The sequence below is a fragment of the Aulonocara sp. 'chitande type north' Nkhata Bay genome, linkage group LG4, assembly GCF_057382095.1.
Source record: "Aulonocara sp. 'chitande type north' Nkhata Bay isolate Kocher_YH1m ecotype deep benthic linkage group LG4, A_spYH_male_GT1.1, whole genome shotgun sequence".
Lineage (NCBI taxonomy): Eukaryota > Metazoa > Chordata > Actinopteri > Cichliformes > Cichlidae > Aulonocara > Aulonocara sp. 'chitande type north' Nkhata Bay.
In genome coordinates, this window is record NC_141347.1 from 14,812,042 (window position 1) to 14,832,403 (window position 20,362).

The 20,362-nt window shown below is 41.1% G+C and overlaps 1 protein-coding gene across 1 annotated transcript in view; it reads right to left on the reverse strand.

Moving 5' to 3' along the window:
• Positions 1-316: 316 nt before the first annotated feature.
• The window catches only part of LOC147332201 (protein shisa-8), a 142,983-nt gene continuing 122,937 nt past the window's right edge, over positions 317-20,362 (reverse strand). The window contains exon 5 of the mRNA XM_086288647.1: positions 317-6,242. Within this exon, the coding sequence (XP_086144773.1) occupies positions 5,746-6,242 (497 nt within the window). The 3' untranslated portion in view covers positions 317-5,745. The remainder of the gene's footprint in view (positions 6,243-20,362) is intronic.

Here is a 20,362-nt window from a genome sequence, read left to right on the forward strand (position 1 = left end):
TTGCGGGAGCATTGAGCTTTATGCCAAGGAGGGAAGAAATTAGCAATGATCCTAAGGAGGCAGTCTACTACCCATCAATCTGGGAAAGGTTAAATGGGCATTTTCAAGTATTAGAAAGTCCATAATTCATTAGAGGTTGTACTTTTTTAAGGACCAGATGATTTTTATTACATCCCATTAGGTAAAACTTTAGAATTAACTGTCTGTTTACCATGCCTGCTATATCATTTAGGCAAATAATGTTGCTAAAAGGTGTGAGATAAACAGTTTCCTAAAGCAACATGACTCTTAGAAAGAAACAGCCAGCAGACACAGGTACGATTAACAAATGCTATATTTCTTGAAAGATTTATTCAAACAAGACACATGGGCCAATGCAGTATGAGTGCCTATAGACATTGTAGTTTGGCAGTCAAAACTTTATTATATAGCATTTTGTATGCGTGAAAATTCTGTTCATATCCCTTCATCCCTAAAAAAACAAACATAAAAACAAAAAATCTGGAGAAATTTGTCTTGAGTTACAGAGTGACGTCAGATTGCCCAGTCTGCTTTTATATATCTATAAAAAGCCCTTATGTAAGCTGAGTAGTCAACGAATTTCACAGCAGACAAATGGTATAGGATACATATAAACACAAGTATTACATAGCAATCCAAGGCAGCCTATTGCTGCCTATTACAAATTATTATGAGACGACGCATTACTTTTTTTTTTTGTCTTTGTCTTTTTTTTTTTTTTTGCAGATGCAAAAGCTGTACAAGAAACCGCTGAGTCTTCCTTTCACTTTCAGCGAATGTGTTGGCAAAGCACTTGGATACAATGCAATATCATTTAACATTAAATATATGAGTGCATGTATACCGTACAAGCTTCAAACACATGGCATATAATGTAATTCATCTGCTTGACGTTACATTGTATGGCATGTGCTAGGTGATTGCGAGGGGCGGGGGCAAGGGGTGCGGCCATGAAATCTGGAAGCTCTTCAAAATTTTTCCGTTGGTCAATCATTGAAAAACACCGTACAAAAACGGACAGAAAACAAAGAAACAATCGAACCATACAACATAATCTATATATTGCTCGGGATCATGGAGCCCAAGTATGTCTACCAGGTTGCATTCAGATAACCTGCCGTAGAATACTTGATGATTCTTTTATAGAGAGGAAGTTTTACAAACAACAGTCAGTTAGCTCTGACTCGAGCGAGCAATGCCACAGTCTGTCGTAATCAGGAGAGATTGAGTAAATTCACTCTAAGCTGATGATCCAAAGCAGTCCCAGCATTCTCACCGTTTTGGATGTTTAAGCATCAGTTAGGTGTACTCAGTTTCTCCTGATTCAAGGCTTTTGGTCCTGCTTCATATCACAAAGTTGGAGACTTTGTGTTTAGGATATAAGTAGCGTTATACGTCTGTGGCTCTTGTGTCTTGTTTCAGCTGTGTGTGGATGTTGGTACATGTATGTCATTTGCTTGAAGGGAGTCATTAAGGTTCATCCATCGTTGATGTAAAAACACATCCTTCACTGTCCATTCGCTGTCCATTGGGAAATTAACACTGAAAGGTGCCATTGTTTTCCAGTACATCAGCAAGATTGCAGCTGTGATACGGATCTCACAAAATGAACAATTCAAGAAGCAGGCGTTCACAGCGCTCGCTGTCAGCCATCTCCGCGAGACATGACAGCTAACAAAATCCGAGCAAAGCTTTCAAGTTGCCAGTCTCTTTCACTTTGCTGGTAGCCTGTCCTCAGGCTTTGCTTGTCCTGAAGGACTAACTCTGCTCCTTAATTGCAAATCCTGGAGCCTGTGTTGGCATTCTGTTCAACCTCCGAGTTGTTGGGTAGCACAAGCTTCACGCCCTCTGAGGCCAGGCAGTGAGTACAGGGTCCAGTTCCTGATTTTGTTGTTGTGCAAATCAGAGTAAACACCATATTCGACTCCCAGCTACAGTCACAAAGCGTTTTTGATAGCTGGTTGCTTGAATGCACAGAGATAAGACCCAGAATGAATGTTTTTAGACCACCCAGACAAGTCAGAATGAAAAACAACCATCGCGATATCGGCTGTGTTCGTACAGCCACGTTTCTCTTTTCTCATCTCATCGCCTTCATTTTTTTGTCTCAAGCCCTCTGCACAGCTCATTCTTTCACTCAGCTCTGACGTGGCTAATAAGGACACCCGTGCCCTTATTAGCACCCAGCCTTAAACTCTGAGGAGGCTTCCAAATAGGCAAACAGAAAGAGAGAGATAGGGCGAGGGAGGTTTAGCGCTTATTGCTTCACTGATGCATATTGCTTGTTTACTCGCTGTCATTCCTTATTTATTCTCAACCTCTTATGCATTCCGACTGATTAGGGAGAGAGCCCACAGAACGGTTTGGTAGGGATTTTAGAGGCCAGAAAGCTTTTCATATGAAGTGACCCACTAAAAAATGTGGCACCTCGAGAAAATAAAAGTCAAAGAGATGGTGAAGCCACGCAAGAGAAGCTGCGGCACTGTGGTGCACTGAATACTGTGCAGTGCTGGCGAAAGCATAAGCACAGATGTGTTTGATGCATATTCACAGCATGCATATCCCATTGATGCTTTTGTATTCATGATCCCCATTCTCTACTGATCCCCTATTACAAAAGCATGCCATCCCCTACCACCAGTCCAACAGCTTGCCTAACAGGTTTTTCACATCTTGGAGAGGTAAAGTGGAGAAGCCATTGCAGCATTACAAGCGAGCATTATACTGCTACTTGATTCTTGCTCGTTAAAGTTTTACCCTGCTGCTCATTTTATTCGCTTGTGCACATTTACAGCTCCAATAAAATTGAGATGCAAATTGGGGAATTTGGCTGACTGACATTTCTGCTGGCAAGTAAAACATACAAACAAAATCTTCTTAAAAATTTAAATCTGTCTTACATAAAATCCACTTTACTTCTTTAAGCTTGGCATCAGCAAATCTCCAGATATGAATAATATATTGCAAAGCATTTGGTCATTGATGCCACAGCTTGTGTTTGTGGATGCTAGCTTGTGCATGTGCGTATGAATGTAATCGTTTTTGTGTGAGCGCTTGTGCGGTGTGGTGTAGTGAGGATGAATCTGGAGCCTGCCATGCTTTGATTGGCTCTGTCATTAATTATAGTTTTCTCCTTGTACATGCTCAAACACACTATGAAGACCCAGTGAGGCTATCACGTTTACAACAGCTTGGAGCAGTGGGTACCAAACATCAGGGAGAGTGCTTCGTACCCACTGCTCAACCCTTCCTGGATATGGATGCACAAAGGGAGGTCGGGCAGTAGAAGAAAGTCTGCTAGGACACTACAAGTAAGAGAAAGCAAGTGAGATACAGAGTGAAAGAAGAGAGATAGATGGAGAGACAGAAAGGGAGGGAAAGAGAGAAAAAGTGCCAAATAATGTGCGACTCTGTTAAGCGGTGCTGTTTGATGAGGTTCCACCACCTGCCGGATGCGCTGTAGCATGAGCCAGGCATATGCACTGCGGAATAGCTGGTGTCCCAGTGATAACAAATGAAGGTGAATTCAATCAGTGAGTCAGACTGGCTGTTGGATTGGTCTATATTGAGGAGGAGGAATTGGAAATAAGTGGTGGGATGGTAAGGGATTTTGAAGGATGAAAGCATTATTGCGTTTTTTTATACTTAAGCTATCAAAAAACTGCTATTTGGCAAACTACTCAAGAAATTCTACTTTAAAAAAACAGTATTTCTAGTTACTCCTCTGGAATAGCAATTAGGTAAAGGTACAAAAGGTGCCTTTTATGGTTGGAACTTTTAACATGGGCAAATTTCCATTATTTCCTTGTGTTTAGCTATTGTGCCTGTAAGGGTCATGCCAAATTTATGCTAGCTGACATTGTTGCAAGAATTTGGTGAAAATCTTCAAAAAGGTTTTTCTAAGATTAACTAAAAGTGAAAAAAGAGTTGATGGCTAACTACACTCATGATAAAGCTGATAACTAACATTTGTTTTGTTTAATGTATTTTTTTTTAAATGCTATTATTCATGGCTAGCAAGCTAGCTAAGAAGACACAACCTATAAATAAGATAAATTAACAATTAGCTGGTGCAGAACTCCTGTGTTCACCAAACATAGAGAGACAGCAAACCAAATTGAAACAAAAAGGGATTTTTTCTAAGATAAAAAGATATAATTTATTTATTAAAATGTAGAATGAGCATCGACGGGTTGTTACGGGTTGTTACGTTACCACGTATGATTATCAATGGGTATTAATGATTATGGGTATTATTATGATTATCAATGGGTATTATCAATGGGTATTAATTTCTACTTTTGGCCCTTGGTATAAATCTCTCGATTTATACCTGGTTAATTTTTTATGTCAGTATTCAACAGTTTGAAGCGTTATCTCCCAGAAATCCACTGATTTATGCTGCTGTGTATGCACGTGGAAGCAGTTATTAACTTATAGTGTTTGAGCACTTTGTTAAGAGGAAGTGAAGTAAACTGCAGTGTACTATGTACAGTTGGTTTCAGCCTTTCAGATTATGTTAGTTTTGCAGAAATATCTCCATGCATCAAACAGCAGGGAAAAAGGTTTCTGAATGCATCACATCACTCTCTTCCTACATCCAGAATTATGTTAATCATTAGTGTCTAATTATGAAAATGTATCTTTGCAAATGTATGGCACCAAAAATAACAAAGCGAAATTCTGGGGTCAGAGAAAATCCATGTCTGTACTAATGTGCAGGATTAACTGACTTTTCTGTGATGCATTTGTGAAATGGAAAGAATTCACTGACTTTGCAATGACATTTCGGGATGATCCCTTTGCCCCTTTTCTAGGTATTGTAACACATCCTCGGCTTCATGTAGAGGTAAAAATATCCACCACGTCACAAGAGACTGTGACTGAAATTTGCTGTTCAACATGCTGCCACAAATAACTAAAGGGCCAGCCTGTTCATTTGCCCAGTTTTTCGGATGGAGGTGGGGTTTTCTGTGGTCCCTTGACACTGCTGGGAACCTTGTATAATTTTTGACAAGTGTGTAGTATGTACATGTGTATGCATTCCTCATTTATTCTTATCTTTCTCATCTCACTTGCGCCTGGAATGAGATGAATCCCTCCCACACTATCCTGCCCTCCACTCTAGTATGAATTGCGAGGCTGATATCTCATTCTTTGGAGGGCTGGAGGGCAATGAGTGGTGACAACACAATGGCATTGTGTCTACTGATGGGAAGCTAGAGTCTTGGGGGACACACTCCTCTACCCTCCTCTCCTGTCAGTGTTAGAGTCTGGGCCAGTTTGAGGGGTAAAGCGTGTATGAGTTGAATTTGAACATTTGTACATAGTGGAAGGGCACTCGGCACCTGAGCAAAATGTCACCGAGGTACAAGGGGCTTGAGAGGAGACGGAGGAGAGAGCTGTGCCAACTGCCACTCAATTATTTAGAGACGCTGCTGGGTTCAAAGAGTCAAAGCAAATAATCCACTAATCCACCACCTTCACAGCTTATCTGCAACTTATCTGTTTTGCTTTAGTGGTCATAAAAGTACACAAATATCACTCACATTATTGTTATTCTTGGTAACAATGACAAGGAAAATGCAGAGTTAAAAAAATTCCAGATACGATATTTGCTTGCTCCAGCACACCATTATAACTGAGGATATAAAAGATATTAGAACATTTCCCCTCAACTGCTCCATTTTTGTCTTCTGTCTGTTCATCAATCCTGCCCCATGTTCACACAGTGACCTCTGTTTTGCTGTTAGTGGCCAGTCCCTTGTGCTTGGGGTGCATATGCGGCGAATGGCCGTAGCCCAGCGGCTGCGAGAAGAGCTCGGGCAGCGTTTCAATGCTGAACTGCCTCTTGTTGGAGTAGGCCTGGCGCCTGCTGTTCTGTTGGTGCAGTGTCTGGTGCTGCTGCTGTTGGATAGGGTGATGCTGTTGCCCGCCAAGGCCCATGTGGGAGGCTGCCGGGTGCTGAATGTGGCTCTTACTTGGGTCCCATGCTTTGAAGGCTGAGCTGGAGGTGAGTGGGTGAGTGTTGGTCTTGGAGATCTTAGGTTTGGGGATCTGGGAGGCGTTGATGGTAATGGCTAAAGGTGCATGGACATCTGGTGGTGGGAGGAAGGGCTTGTCCTTGGGGTGGAAGTTGATAGGCTGGAAGGTGGGAGGAGACTGGCGGTGAGTGTAGTCTACCATTGGGTAGCTCTTGTAGTAGTCTCTTGGAGTTGTGTCTAGATGAAAAGGACAGAACAAGACAAAGAGGTGGTTATATTTTTAATTACAATATTACCATATTCAGTTCTATCCGGTCTTTAAGTGATGACATGATCTTGCTTCTGGGCCCAACCAACTCTGCGTTTAATAAGGCTGTTGTGTTTTGAACATGTTTTCATGGTTTGTATCTTGTTCTATTTAATCTCAACAAGCCCCTAAAACAGTCATCACTGTCGGCCTCTTTTGGTTTCTATTACCGCTATTCATTTTAAAGCTCAGTTTTTAAAACCTTATGATGTAACTACAGCCCAGCCCATGCCAGCAGTATATTAATGGCTAACCTCGTATTGTGGATGGATTATCTCAGTTGTTCTTCTGACTGAAGTTCGGTCCGTTTACAGCACCCTGCCATGCAATTGCATTTGTCCCTAACCATCGGGAACCCCCAACTTTTATCCAGTGGAAAAAGTTAGCGTTCGTCCTCCAGCTTCACTGTGTTTATGTTATGCTAACATAGCTGTGTTGCTAGCGATCACATAGCACGTCATTACATACCAGCTAGCCAAATTTCAGTAATCCTACAAAATGACACTGCTGTTTAGTTTTCTGTCTTCATTTATGTTGGAAGTGATAGCAGAGCTGTATGTTTTAAAATTTTAAGAAATCTCTCAGTCAGAACATGGTATGTCATGTTTAGGTGGAAACGAGCGAGCTAACTTAAATTTAGTAAATTCTGTTTTCATGGATGCCTGGATATTAAACTTAATTGTTGCTTAGGCTGCTGCCCCCGCGACCCGTAGTTTTCTATCTTCATTTGTGTCAGAAGTTTGATAGCAGAGCTGTATGTTTAATTATTTTTCTGAAATCCCTGAGTCAGAACATGGTATATCATGTTTAGGTGGAAACTAGCGAGCTAATTTCCTGCTAACTTCTATCTCTGTTAAATTTAATAAATTCTGCTTTCAATGATGCTTGGATGTTAAACTTAATTGTTACACCTGGTAGACAAGCCACATTTTATTACAGATGAAAGAATTTAGACAGTTCTTCAACTCTTAGTGATGTCGCAGTGATTGTTTGACTTTGAGACCTGCAGCGGAGTTTGGGCCCAGACATGGCTAATGACGTTAGACTTAAAGACCGGATAGTGCCTAAACATTTGTATCAGGCTGTCCAATTGATCAGTAACGGCAACAAAAGTAAATCAAAGACTGATACATTCATTACTGATCTATACTGTTTACAAGGCGCTTTATTACAGTCACTTCACTATGTGCAAAAGTAGACATGGACATATGGAAATGATCAAATTAACCCTGATTGTCATCAAGTTTCTCTTTAGACTCACTCACTATGTAACTGTGCCCATGTAACAACATATAATTTTCCAGTAAATATAGTGATTATTCATGTGTGGATATAGATGATTCAAAGGTGGTCCTAACAATGAACAAATGTCAAATATAGACTGTTTTTGGTTTGATATATGAATGTGGACCCCCACCACCAGACCACCACCCACCTCATATATTTTTATACTTTGAGCATTCAAATATTTATTCATTTTTTGCAATTTTTTTAAAGAAGCTATATGGTTTGTAATGTCAGAGAATATCTTTTTATTATCAGTCACCAAATTCCAGATAAATTAACAGGTAGCCAATAAAAAGAAAGAATTTGTGAGCATTTGTATGATTGCTATTTGCTCTTTGCTCTTTGATCTGTGTGCCCGCTGACCATAGATGTAAGGCAGAAGAGACAAATAAAAATACAAGCAACAAACTATGGGGAAAAAGTGGCATGAGCGAGTCCCGAGCAAAAGGAGTGATTTGTAAGGAATAAAAATAGACCCGGTTCAGCATGTCGAGTCAGATTAGTGTGAGCTCTCTGAGTGGAACTCGACTCTGCTGTTTGGTCATCACCACCGCCCCCAACACCACCACCACCGCCACCACTTCCCTCATACATGCTCTGCCCTAAAGACACTTACAACCTTGTTTGCTTGGCCCTATTTTATCGGTCCCTTTTCCTGGAGAGAAAAAAATATTTGAAAAATATTCTGCTGTATGATTTTTATTATTTTTTCTTGCCCCTTCACCTTTTCTGACTTCATTGCTCTAAATCAGCCTCTCTTAAATGTACATTTCATTTCCTCGTGACGTAACATCATGCTTTCAGCCCCTGTTGTATCAAGTTAGTCTTGTGCATCTGTTTTTCTCGTTATACTGTTGAATTTGACAGTGGATGGCTGTGTGTGGGCGTTTGTGGCTGCAGACCCCAAATTTATTGATTTATTTACTGTATGAAAAGTTTAGCCAAGGGCCACTTTTCTGCTCCATAGCTAAATCTGTCAATTTCAATAATATATTCTAGCCAAGATGACTAAAACCATTTCCTTATGTTTGCCTTTCCAGAAAAACACCTAGAGGGCGAGTCTCACATTCACACATGTCAGGAAGCTGTCCAGCACTATCACAGTGCTGTAATTGCTTATTGAACCCTTTTGTGCGTCCATTGTGTAACTCTAGGGTACTTCAACAGCAGCTGTTGGCGACGAAGACAGAGTTACAGGAAATTATCTACTCCCTCAGAAAAATTCTCCATGCTGGCTCAAGGATTTAAGCAGGTTCTAGCATTTCTCAGTGCACCATCAAGTATTCCAACAGCACTACAGCCATTTTCAGTCTGTTAATTCTGTAGAGGAACAGAAAATACTTCAGGAACAAGAAATGAGTAAAGTACAGGCACTGGGGGCTATTTATAACAAATGATTAGCAGAAGAGTTCTGCTTTTATTTAACTTTGGCACGATACAAATGAGGATTAGTCTGCATTTCTGTGTCTCTGTCTGCAAATATGCACAAGTGTGAACTGTATGTGTGGATTCACACACTTAGCTCAATAATTTGTTGGACCTGTTTGGTTTGTCTGTATTCAATTTCATATTTAATTAAAGCTGCAAGCAGCCACGAGAGGGCCCTTTTTCTCTGGTGCGGTCCAGTCTCGCTGAACATCTCCTATACCATAGGTGTCAAACTCTGGTCCGCGGGCCACATTTGGCCCGCAGCCTAATTACATTTGGCCCGCGAAGCCATACCAAATTACTATTAGAGCTGGCCTACTACCTATTACCTATTATACAGCTAGTATATATATTGTTTAGTATTAAGCTTTGCTTGTTCCATATTCAGTTTTCCAGCAAAACTTATTTGAGTCCATAAGAAAAGATTCATTCTTATATCTGGAGGAAGATTTTTTTTTTCAATAAATATTAATGTTAGCCCGCGACTTTGTTCCAGTTTTGAATTTTGGCCCACTGCGTATTTGAGTTTGACACCCCTGTCCTATACCCACTACAGGGAGTGCAGAATTATTAGGCAAATGAGTATTTTGTCCACATCATCCTCTTCATGCATGTTGTCTTACTCCAAGCTGTATAGGCTCGAAAGCCTACTACCAATTAAGCATATTAGGTGATGTGCATCTCTGTAATGAGAAGGGGTGTGGTCTAATGACATCAACACCCTATATCAGGTGTGCATAATTATTAATGTCCTTTCCTTTGGCAAAATGGGTCAAAAGAAGGACTTGACAGGCTCAGAAAAGTCAAAAATGGGGACTTCCGATGACGTCACCGTAGTGATCGGTCGAGCTCTGAACTGCTCCTGCAAGAAACTTTGCTAAATCCTTAAAATTAAGGAAAAACGCTCCGAAACACGAAAACGAAATACATTATAGACCCACGATGCCTGGACCCGGTAAAACTACCAAGGAGAAGACTAAGTCAACCATGCAAACCAAGATATCGGTGTTTGGCGGTGAAGCTAGCGCGTCTGAGACCTGCGCAGTTAACAAGCCAGCCACCATGAGCGAACACGGCCCCACGGATAGTGGCAACATGGAGGAGAGGTTGCAGCGTGCCATACGAGAGGAGTTTGCAGGTATTGAAAACAAGCTTGCAAACGCGCAAACTGCACTTTGGGACAAGCTGGAGGGCGCTGTGGCCAAGTTTTCCAGCAAGGCAGATGAGGTTGTGGCAGCCATGAACGAAATGCAGAAAAAATTATCTGACTGTGTGGGGAGAGTAGAGCAAACGGAGAAACGCATTTCAAATGTAGAAGATGAACATGTGGTGATGGGGACCACCATTTCAAGATTAGAAAAAGAAAATAAAGCAGAAAAGTCAAAAATAGTGAGATATCTTGCAGAGGGATGCAGCAGTCTCAAAATTGCAAAGCTTCTGAAGCGTGATCATCGAACAATCAAGCGTTTCATTCAAAATAGTCAACAGGGTCGCAAGAAGCGTGTGGAAAAACCAAGGCGCCAAATAACTGCCCATGAACTGAGAAAAGTCAAGCGTGCAGCTGCCAAGATGCCACTTGCCACCAGTTTGGCCATATTTCAGAGCTGCAACATCACTGGAGTGCCCAAAAGCACAAGGTGTGCAATACTCAGAGACATGGCCAAGGTAAGAAAGGCTGAAAGACGACCACCACTGAACAAGACACACAAGCTGAAACGTCAAGACTGGGCCAAGAAATATCTCAAGACTGGTTTTTCTAAGGTTTTATGGACTGATGAAATGAGAGTGAGTCTTGATGGGCCAGATGGATGGGCCCGTGGCTGGATTGGTAAAGGGCAGAGAGCTCCAGTCCAACTCAGACGCCAGCAAGGTGGAGGTGGAGTACTGGTTTGGGCTGATGTTGTGACCATCCGCCTTGAAACATGACATTTCCTGTTCCCACTAGGTGGCACTGTGGCCATTGTCAAATATTGCAGTTAAAGAGATGTGTGGTCCAGATCGGACCATGTATGTGGTAATAAGAACAAGTAAAAAAATTTACCAAAATGACCAAAATTTAATCTGGTGCCACGGCCACGCCCTTTGACGAAACTTCTGGTGCTTCTATCAGCAGTCATATCTTCAATAAACGCTGGTGACACAGTTCCACTGGCAGCCTTACATACCCATGCCATAACACTACCTCCACCATGCTAGACAGATGATGTGATTGGATAATTAGCCATTTCTCTCCTTATCCAGACTTTTCCCTACTCATCATTCATTTTGGTTTCGCCTGTCCAAAGAAAATTATTCTAGGACTATGCAGGCTCTTTTAGATGGTTTGTTTTTTTGGTAAAGTCTAACCTTGCCTTCCTGCTTGAATGTAACCAGTTATAAACCCTCTGTATTTACATTCACGAGGGCGTCTCTTGATTGTAGATTTTGAAAATGACACGTCTCCTTAAATAATCAATTTCTTGATTGTTGATTATAATCACAGTATCCCTGCCCTTGGTATAAAACACTTCAGCATGAGGCTAGCAGAATTTGACAGATACACTGATTCAAATGTTGCACACAAAGGGGAAAATACTGAGACACAATGAATTAAACACACCCTTGCTTCTCACAACAACTGCTGTTACTGTCCATTTGAGTGTTTCCACACATGTTGCCAGAAGAAGCACCTGACAGCAGGGTCCTCTGTGGCAGTATTACCCACCATCTTGTCCGTTCCACACACTCTCCATCTGCTCTCTCTTTCTCATCCGCTTGTTTCCCGCTCTGTTTCATTTATTCCACACTCTTCAACAACATAAGCTTTTGCTCTCTATCCAGTGGCAGCTTGAAGTGATGCCCACGGGCCCAATCTGGGCCACTGCATTATAACTGCATAAATTGGAGCCTCCAAATGATTTCAGTTTGACAATGTGCTGCATTTTTGTGTGGTCTATTTCAATGTCATTTCATTATGTTTACACAGTTATTTCTGCTTTATAAAGGGCTTATTAACATATTGACATTGTGGGAAGGAAAGATCCAAGATCCAGTTATTTCTAGACCCACACACATATTTCCACTATGCAATTCATAATTTTAAAGCTCATTTTAAAAGAACCCCACTAAGCACATATGCCAAAATAAAGGGATATTTCACTCTAACATCAGATACATCTAGTTTTCCTCTAGCTTGTGTTTCTATTCATGAATATAGAGAACTTTGCCTAGTTTTTGGAGATACAAGCTTTAGAGATGTCTTCTCTCTGATGTAATAGAACTCAATTGTGTTTGCTTGTTGTTACTAAATACAAAAAATATTTTAATATACATAAAAAACAACTCTGCAGCCCTGTCTTTATCCAGTAGAGATGACCCCATAACACAATCAACCAACCAACAAACCAACCAAACTTATCTAAAACCTAAACCTAGAAATGTTATTGTGAGCATTTTTACACAAGGTGAGGTTTAGGATGGGGGTGTTTTGCTACCTGTAGCACAAACCCCTTGTCAAAGTCAGATGGAGTATTCAGATAATTATTGTGTGGTGTGGCTGGCAAGTGTTGGAGGCTAAAAGAGACATGAAAGTTTCTAGATGAAACTTCTCACCACAAGGTTTGTGAGGGTTGTGATATCATATTACAATGCTGCTAAGTTTATAAGCTTTCCTGTGGAGTAAACGCTCCAAGCACTACAAAGCAAGTGCCAATTAGACCAGTTACACAGAAAAAGAGCAGATATGGTAGGTAACTGCAAAATTAGGCAACTCACACCAAATTAATCTACCTGGATAAATAATAATACAAGTGTACTGAAAAATGCCACAGTTTCATTTTGGGGTGACATTTCTCTGGAGATTTGTCGGCTGCACATCCATGACGTTAATCTTCATTCCCAACACATCCCAAAGATGCTTTATTGGAGTGAGATCTGGTGACTGTGGAGGCCATTTGAGTACAGAAAACTCAGTGTCATGTTCAAGAAAACAGTTTGAGATTATTTGAACTTTGTGACATGGTGTGCTATCCTGCTGGAAGAAGATGGGTACACTGTCAACCAGTGTTGGTCAAGTTACTTGAAAAAAGAAATCAGTAACTAATTACTGATTACTACCCCCAAAAAGTAATCCCATTACTTTACTGATTACTTATTTTCAAAAGTAATTAATTACTTACTTACTTAGTTACTTTTTAAAAACACGATTTACAACCTGAATAGGTGATAAAGCGATCGATCTTTCAGCCCAATTCTACTTTTTCTGCATAATCCATCATACAAAATGTAATCCAGTGGAAAAGTCTCTTTTTAAAACTTGTTTTATTAGTTTTAATCTTTTAACTTTATGCATCAAGCAAAAATTTAATTATATGCAACATTCTCTGACTGGAAGAAATTTGTTTAATATTTAAACCTATTTTCTGCACATTCCAGCACATAAAAAATATTTTTTTGTGTGTTTACATTCACTAGATGCAAGTAACACACAGCAGAAAATAAATAAAGTCATAGACTAGCGGTCCTTTTGCTCTATTTTCACCTGTAAAGCAGGAGTGGGGTAGGCGGAGGTTTACCCTGGTGCAGGTGTGTCGCAGCGGGCAGTGGAAGAATCTGCGAGTTTCTCTGTGAATTTCCCATTACGTCATAGCGCACTCGGTGCTTGCTTGGAAGGGTTTTTTCGCTGTAAAAAGAAGTTTTCTTCCCATGCACAATGGACGCTAATGTTCCTTACAAAGTAAGGTCAGTACTTCCACGCTTTAAACGCTGCACGCTCATACTCTCTCCCGCACTCGATATATGATCCACTGTTGATCTGCACACAGCTGTTGTCACGAACGTCGCACTCACTTACGTCACTATCATGAGACATTCTCGCAAAAAATCACGGTTTTAGTAACGCAGTAACGCAGCGTTCCTACGGGAAAGTAATGGTAATCTAATTACCGTTTTTGCAATAGTAATCCCTTACTTTACTCGTTACTTGAAAAAGTAATTGGATTACAGTAACGCTTTACAAGTAACGCGTTACTGCCTACCTCTGCTGTCAACATAAAGGGATGGACACGGTCAGCAACAAAGCTCAGGTAGTCTGTGGCATTTACACAAGTTCAGTTAGTATTAAGAGGCCCAAAGCGTGCCAAGAAAATATCCCCCTTCACCATTAAACCACCACCACCCTGAACTGTTGACAGATGGCTGGATGGATTCGTGGTTTCATGTTTCTGCCCATCTAAGTGTTACAGCAAGAACAAAAATTCTGTAGTCCCAGTTTCCTATTATTTGCTTATGGACAGTAGAGCCTGCGGACTTCTGGTGCTCTAGCCAATCCGCTTCATGGTTTGATGAGTTGCATTGCATTAAATTAACTACTTAAAATCTCATATTTATATATATATATATATATATATATATATATATATATATATATATATATATATATATATATATATATATACAGGACAGTTACAAGTACTTGGGGATCCCGCAGGTGAATGGGAACCATGAAGAGGCCGCTAGAAAAGCTGCAACCACCAAGTACCTGCAGAGGGTCAGGCAAGTCCTGAGGAGTCAGCTGAATGGTAAGAACAAGATCCGGGCCATCAACACGTACGCCCTGCCCGTGATCAGGTACCCTGCTGGGATAATAGGCTGGCCAAAGGAGGAGATAGAAGCCACTGACATAAAGACAAGAAAGCTCCTTACCATGCATGGAGGGTTTCACCCCAAATCCAGTACCCTGAGGCTGTACGCGAAGCGGAAGGAAGGGGGCCGGGGACTGGTGAGTGTCAGCACCACAGTCCAGGATGAGACAACGAACATCCAAGAATACATTGGGAAGATGGCCACAACTGACCGAGTACTCAGTGAATACCTCAGGCAGCAGAAACCCAAGAAAGAGGAGGGAGACGAGGAACCATCATGGAAGGACAGGCCCCTGCACGGTATGTACCACCGGCAGATAGAGGAGGTGGCTGATATCCAGAAATCCTACCAGTGGCTGGACAAAGCTGGACTGAAAGACAGCACAGAGGCACTAATCATGGCAGCACAAGAACAAGCTCTGAGCACAAGATCCATAGAGGCTGGGGTCTATCACACCAGGCAAGACCCCAGGTGCAGGCTGTGTAAAGATGCCCCAGAGACAATCCAGCACATAACAGCAGGGTGCAAGATGCTAGCAGGCAAGGCATACATGGAACGCCATAACCAAGTGGCCGGCATAGTGTACAGGAACATCTGTGCCGAGTATAACCTGGAAGTCCCGAGGTCAAAATGGGAGATGCCCCCAAGGGTGGTGGAGAATGACCGAGCTAAGATCCTGTGGGACTTCCAGATACAGACGGACAAAATGGTGGTGGCTAACCAACCGGACATAGTGGTGGTAGACAAACAGAAGAAGACGGCCGTAGTGATCGATGTAGCGGTTCCGAATGACAGCAATATCAGGAAGAAGGAACACGAGAAGCTGGAGAAATACCAAGGGCTCAGAGAAGAGCTCGAGAGGATGTGGAGGGTGAAGGTAATGGTGGTCCCCGTGGTAATCGGAGCACTAGGTGCGGTGACTCCCAAGCTAGGCGAGCGGCTCCAGCAGATCCCGGGAACAACATCGGAGATCTCTGTCCAGAAGAGCGCAGTCCTGGGAACAGCTAAGATACTGCGCAGGACCCTCAAGCTCCCAGGCCTCTGGTAGAGGACCCGAGCTTGAAGGATAAACCGCCCGCAGGGGCGTGCTGGGTGTTTTTATATATATATATGTATGTATATATATATATATATATATATATATATATGTATATATATATATATATATATTTTTTTTTTTTCTTTTATTTATTTATTTATTTTTTTAATAACATGACATCAAATGGAAATATCATGCTTGTCCCTTTTCACCATGTAAGTTACATTTCAGTTCACTGACAGAATTGGTAACTTCTGGCTCTCCAAAGCAGTGTTCTGTAGATTTTAAGCAATATTTTCCTTAGGAGTATTCAGCTTTTAATTATTTAACACCAGGAAAGTCCGGCAGAGCTGAGGTGGTAAAACTGAATAAGCTACAAGAAAGAAGAAAATCCCCTCTGCAGAACATCATAGCTCAGACGTTCCATTTGTTTTGAATCAGAAGGTTTCCCCTTTATAGAAACATTGCTGAAGGAAATGTTAAAACTAGATTGCTATGCTTTTCCTCATTAGTCTCTACAGGTTGTTCACTAATCGCTGCATGTAGAGAAATTGCATCATGAAGTGCAAAACGTAAAAAAAAAAAAAAAAGCTAAACCAGAGGAGCTGATTCATCTTCAAAGCCAGACTTTGAGATCCCTCCAGTTCACGTGTCTAAAAATTCACAACACCTTTTTTTCATTATTATTTACATTATGTGTCCTGAAGCATATACTGAAAGTTTCAACAACCACAAAGAGAAAAAAAAATCCAAATTGTAATCTTATGCTGTTCTTCTCAGAAAGCAGATTTTCCTGTTTCCACCCTAATTCTGCATTCACTGGATAATAAATTCATTCCAGTTTATACAAGTGTTGTAACTTGCATATCAAAACAAAATTCAGATTGACAGCATTTTGTCTGTACTCCCCTTTAAAACTGCAGGATTGTTAAAATGTAATTAAAAACTTCAGGCAGTCTTGGCCCGCAGTTTGGAGACCGAGTGGTTTGGCAAACACTCCTTCACAGCCTCTTTGAGAAAATCCCTCCACCTTCTGTCTTGTGTTTTTTTTTCTTGCTGTAAACCTGACGCTCACTGGTCACTGACTTGGATTTAACTCTGTCAGTCACACATAGGTTTGTAATTGTTTATAAAAAATCCTTGCCTTCACACTCGATTCTGAGCGTCTCCTCTACATGTTCATCTGGTTTCTGTCCAATCACGTTCTCCCTCTCTCACCTTTAGCATCTTTGTCCCGTGCTCTCCCTGCCAGTCCACCCCTACTTCCTCCAGTACTTTAATTAAGTTATCAGAGCTGCTTGATCCTCAGTCCTGCTGCTACACCTGGCAACGGTTTGACGTCATAGAGTTTCCTGACCTCTTTGACATGTTTCATTCTTACACACAAATTTTAAAATCTAAATTTTTTCCCTTTTTTTAACATCACCTTTTGTGTCTTGCTTTGCAGGATAAATTTTAAAAAGCAGAAGTGAGGTTTTACCTGCTGCAGGAAGTCCAAGTGTGTTAATAAAGATTTCAAAGCTTAGTTCAGATACATGCTGTTTCACCTGACTGATGGTCAGCTGTCCTGTCCAAATTGTTGGGTGTCCTAGCTATGACTTTGCCCACACAGGAAGGATTTCTGGACCCACTGACTTGTTTATTGCACAGTAAGAGAAGTGATAAGCATGTGTGAAAAGATGATTGGTCTGAGTACATTTACTACATAGCACTGTGCAAAAGTCTCGAGCTTGTATCTCAAGCCACTTTGTCACTAGCAGCAACAGGCTATAGTTCCCATTTCTTTGGTTGTATCTATGAAAAACACCAAAGACAACAGACAGGCATAAATAAGTATCTATATATCAACAAGATGATACCCACACAGCTATAGGCAAAACTTGGCAGATCTTGGCCTTAAAACAACTGAGAAAATTGGACCAGTGGAGGACAAAATAAATAGTTGCAAGTCTTAAAAAAAGGTATCTACAGCAGATGGATTTAAAAGTCATGTGCTTAGGAAATGAGCAAAGACCTGACACCAGAGATGGAGTTTACTGTTCACTGTAGCCTCATCAAAAATGATCTCAGTGGACGTGTGGCTGTCAAGAAGCGATCCTTAAGGAAGGAAAACAGAGAAAAGCTGAGGTATGCCAAATTACACTCGAACTGTCAGTGGTCAGAAGATCAGTGGTAACAGGTCTGACGGGGTGACGAATCTAAATTTGAAATTTTTGGTTCAAATCTTGTCAGTACATACAGAGGAGGTCAGGAAAGAGGCAGCGAGCGAGTGTCTAGAGCCATAAATAAAACACGGGGGAGGCTCTGTCGTGGTTTGGGGCTGCATCTCAGGCAGTCATGTTGGGGCGACAGAACGTGTAAACACAGAAAAGCAGATTTTGATCCACTATGCAATACCATCTGGAAAGCTTCTGATTTGCGTAGGCTTAACTTTTCAGCAATGATCCCAAACACACTGCCAATGCAGTAAAAGCATACCTGGATAGAAAAACACACAATGTTACACTGTCAGTCATGGATTGGCCTCCCCAGAGCCCGGACCTCAACATCATTGAAGCAGTGTGGGATCATTTTGAAGAGAACAGAATAAAAAGGAGCCAAAATCCAAAGAAGAGCTTTGAAAGTCCTTCAAGAAGTCTGGAGAACTATTCCTGAAGACTACTTAAAGAAATGAAAAGAAATAGAGAACTCTAAGAGAACAAGCTTCTGAAAGTGAAACAGCACAAGCTGATAGGATTGTTTTTTGTGCAGTGTGAAGAATGAAATAAGGAGGAAACAGCTAGCCTGGCTTTGTCCGAATAAAACACAATCTGCTGAAATGTCTGAAAGACGTGGATCTCATTAGATTGTTGGCAAGAAAACAAAAAATCACATTTCCATATTTGTCAAATTATTCATTCCCAAATTATGCGCCACATCCAGTGATTGTGGAGGAATGAATTGAAAAGAAACAAATTGCTCGAAATGTTCTGACACAATGTCATGATGAAAGCGTTATAACATATGCAAGTCTTTCACACACACAGTTTTCATGTCTCACATGAATGTTGTCACAGAAACAGATTTCTTTTTAAAGCAGATGTGCTCACAGGGCTTTTGGAGAAGATATAGAGGGCATTGCCAGGGGTCGTAGGTTGTTCTGGTGTTGTGTAAGCTTTTAGGTACATACGGTAGTTAAAGAGCGTGGATGATCAGCATCGCTGATGACAAAAAGCAGAGCACTCTAAAACTGTGTGTGTGTGTGAGAGAGACAGAAATAAAGCAGTTACAAAACAGAGAAGAGCCTATGGGTCATCAAACAGTCTTAACTCAATACCTAGACATCGAGTGAAAGAGGAGGTTATTGCACCTCCGTCTGTGAAGGATGTGATACTTTGAAGTATTTTTCAGGGAAATGTGGCTGACGCTCATTGTGGATAGGGGATTGCTGCTGCTGCAGTCGGCCTTTGTCTCCCAGTCACTGAGCAGAATAATGAGATGAGATTGTCTCATTCTTGCTCTTTTTCTCTTCAGTCATTTTCCACAGTCACACCACATTTTGCTGACCTCAGTTTTTGCGAGCTTAGTGTCCTAATTCTATGTGTTTAATATAAACGATCAACTTTTTCTTCATTCTTGAAAACAGTAGTCAGCACCACGTGGGCTCTGCTGCAAGGAATCACTTACATGTTTTGATGGCTGCAATTAGAAATCTTGCAATATTAAGTAAAGTAAAGTAAATATTTCTCTCTTGTTCAAAGCAACATTTTAGCTCCTGAAAGTGCTGTTGAATGAACTGACTGAATTATATATGAGAGTTTGGAGTGAGGTGTCTTATTTTAGCCTTACCAACAGGCACATTATTATAGACAACTACTGTCTGTGTATATGCATATGTATGAAGTCCCCAAATACCACTTTCTACAATTTTTGGCTATTACATCAATTCAAATCACTCCCAGTGTATGCAGCTAAACAACACAACAACCAATCACAGTAGATCATCCCACCAGCCGATCCAAGTCCTACACCATAGCATTATTCCAAATGTTTTATACTTAATAATCAGTTCAAATCTGCTGCCAGTGATGGCAAAATCATTTAATTCATTTATTTTGATTTCCTAAACACTGAAAAGTTGCATAATGATACCAGTCAATCCGTTGCCACATTGTTTAGTTACTTTAATCCACACATTAACTACTGCAATAACATCTGCGTTTACATGTCAATAAACAATGCATGCACATGTGCCAAGCTGCTGTTCCTCATCTTTGTCACAGTGTCCTTATCTGTCTGAAGTGATCACATGAAGAAGGTGCGTGTGTGCGCTTTTGTGTGCGTGTCCCTGTTTGCATCTACACGTTTACACTTCCCTCCCTCAAGTGTGCATTTGCATTTGGATGAACAACATCCTGCGTGTGTACGAGTGTGCGATATGTTGGTTTATTCATGTATTTTCACAGGGCAAGCTTGAGGCGTGAACTAGACGCTTCACCCTGCTGCTGGCCAGACTCTACTGTCACTCAGCCAGTCTCTGTCGTGTGTGCACGCGTATGTTACAGCTTTGGTTTTATAATGTGAACCAGCTGAGTTACCATTCCACTACAAGTAAAAGTACATCATCATTACTGGTTTTACCAGTCTCACACTGCTGAGTTATGATCAATATTTCCAGGAAGGACCTGCCAGTAT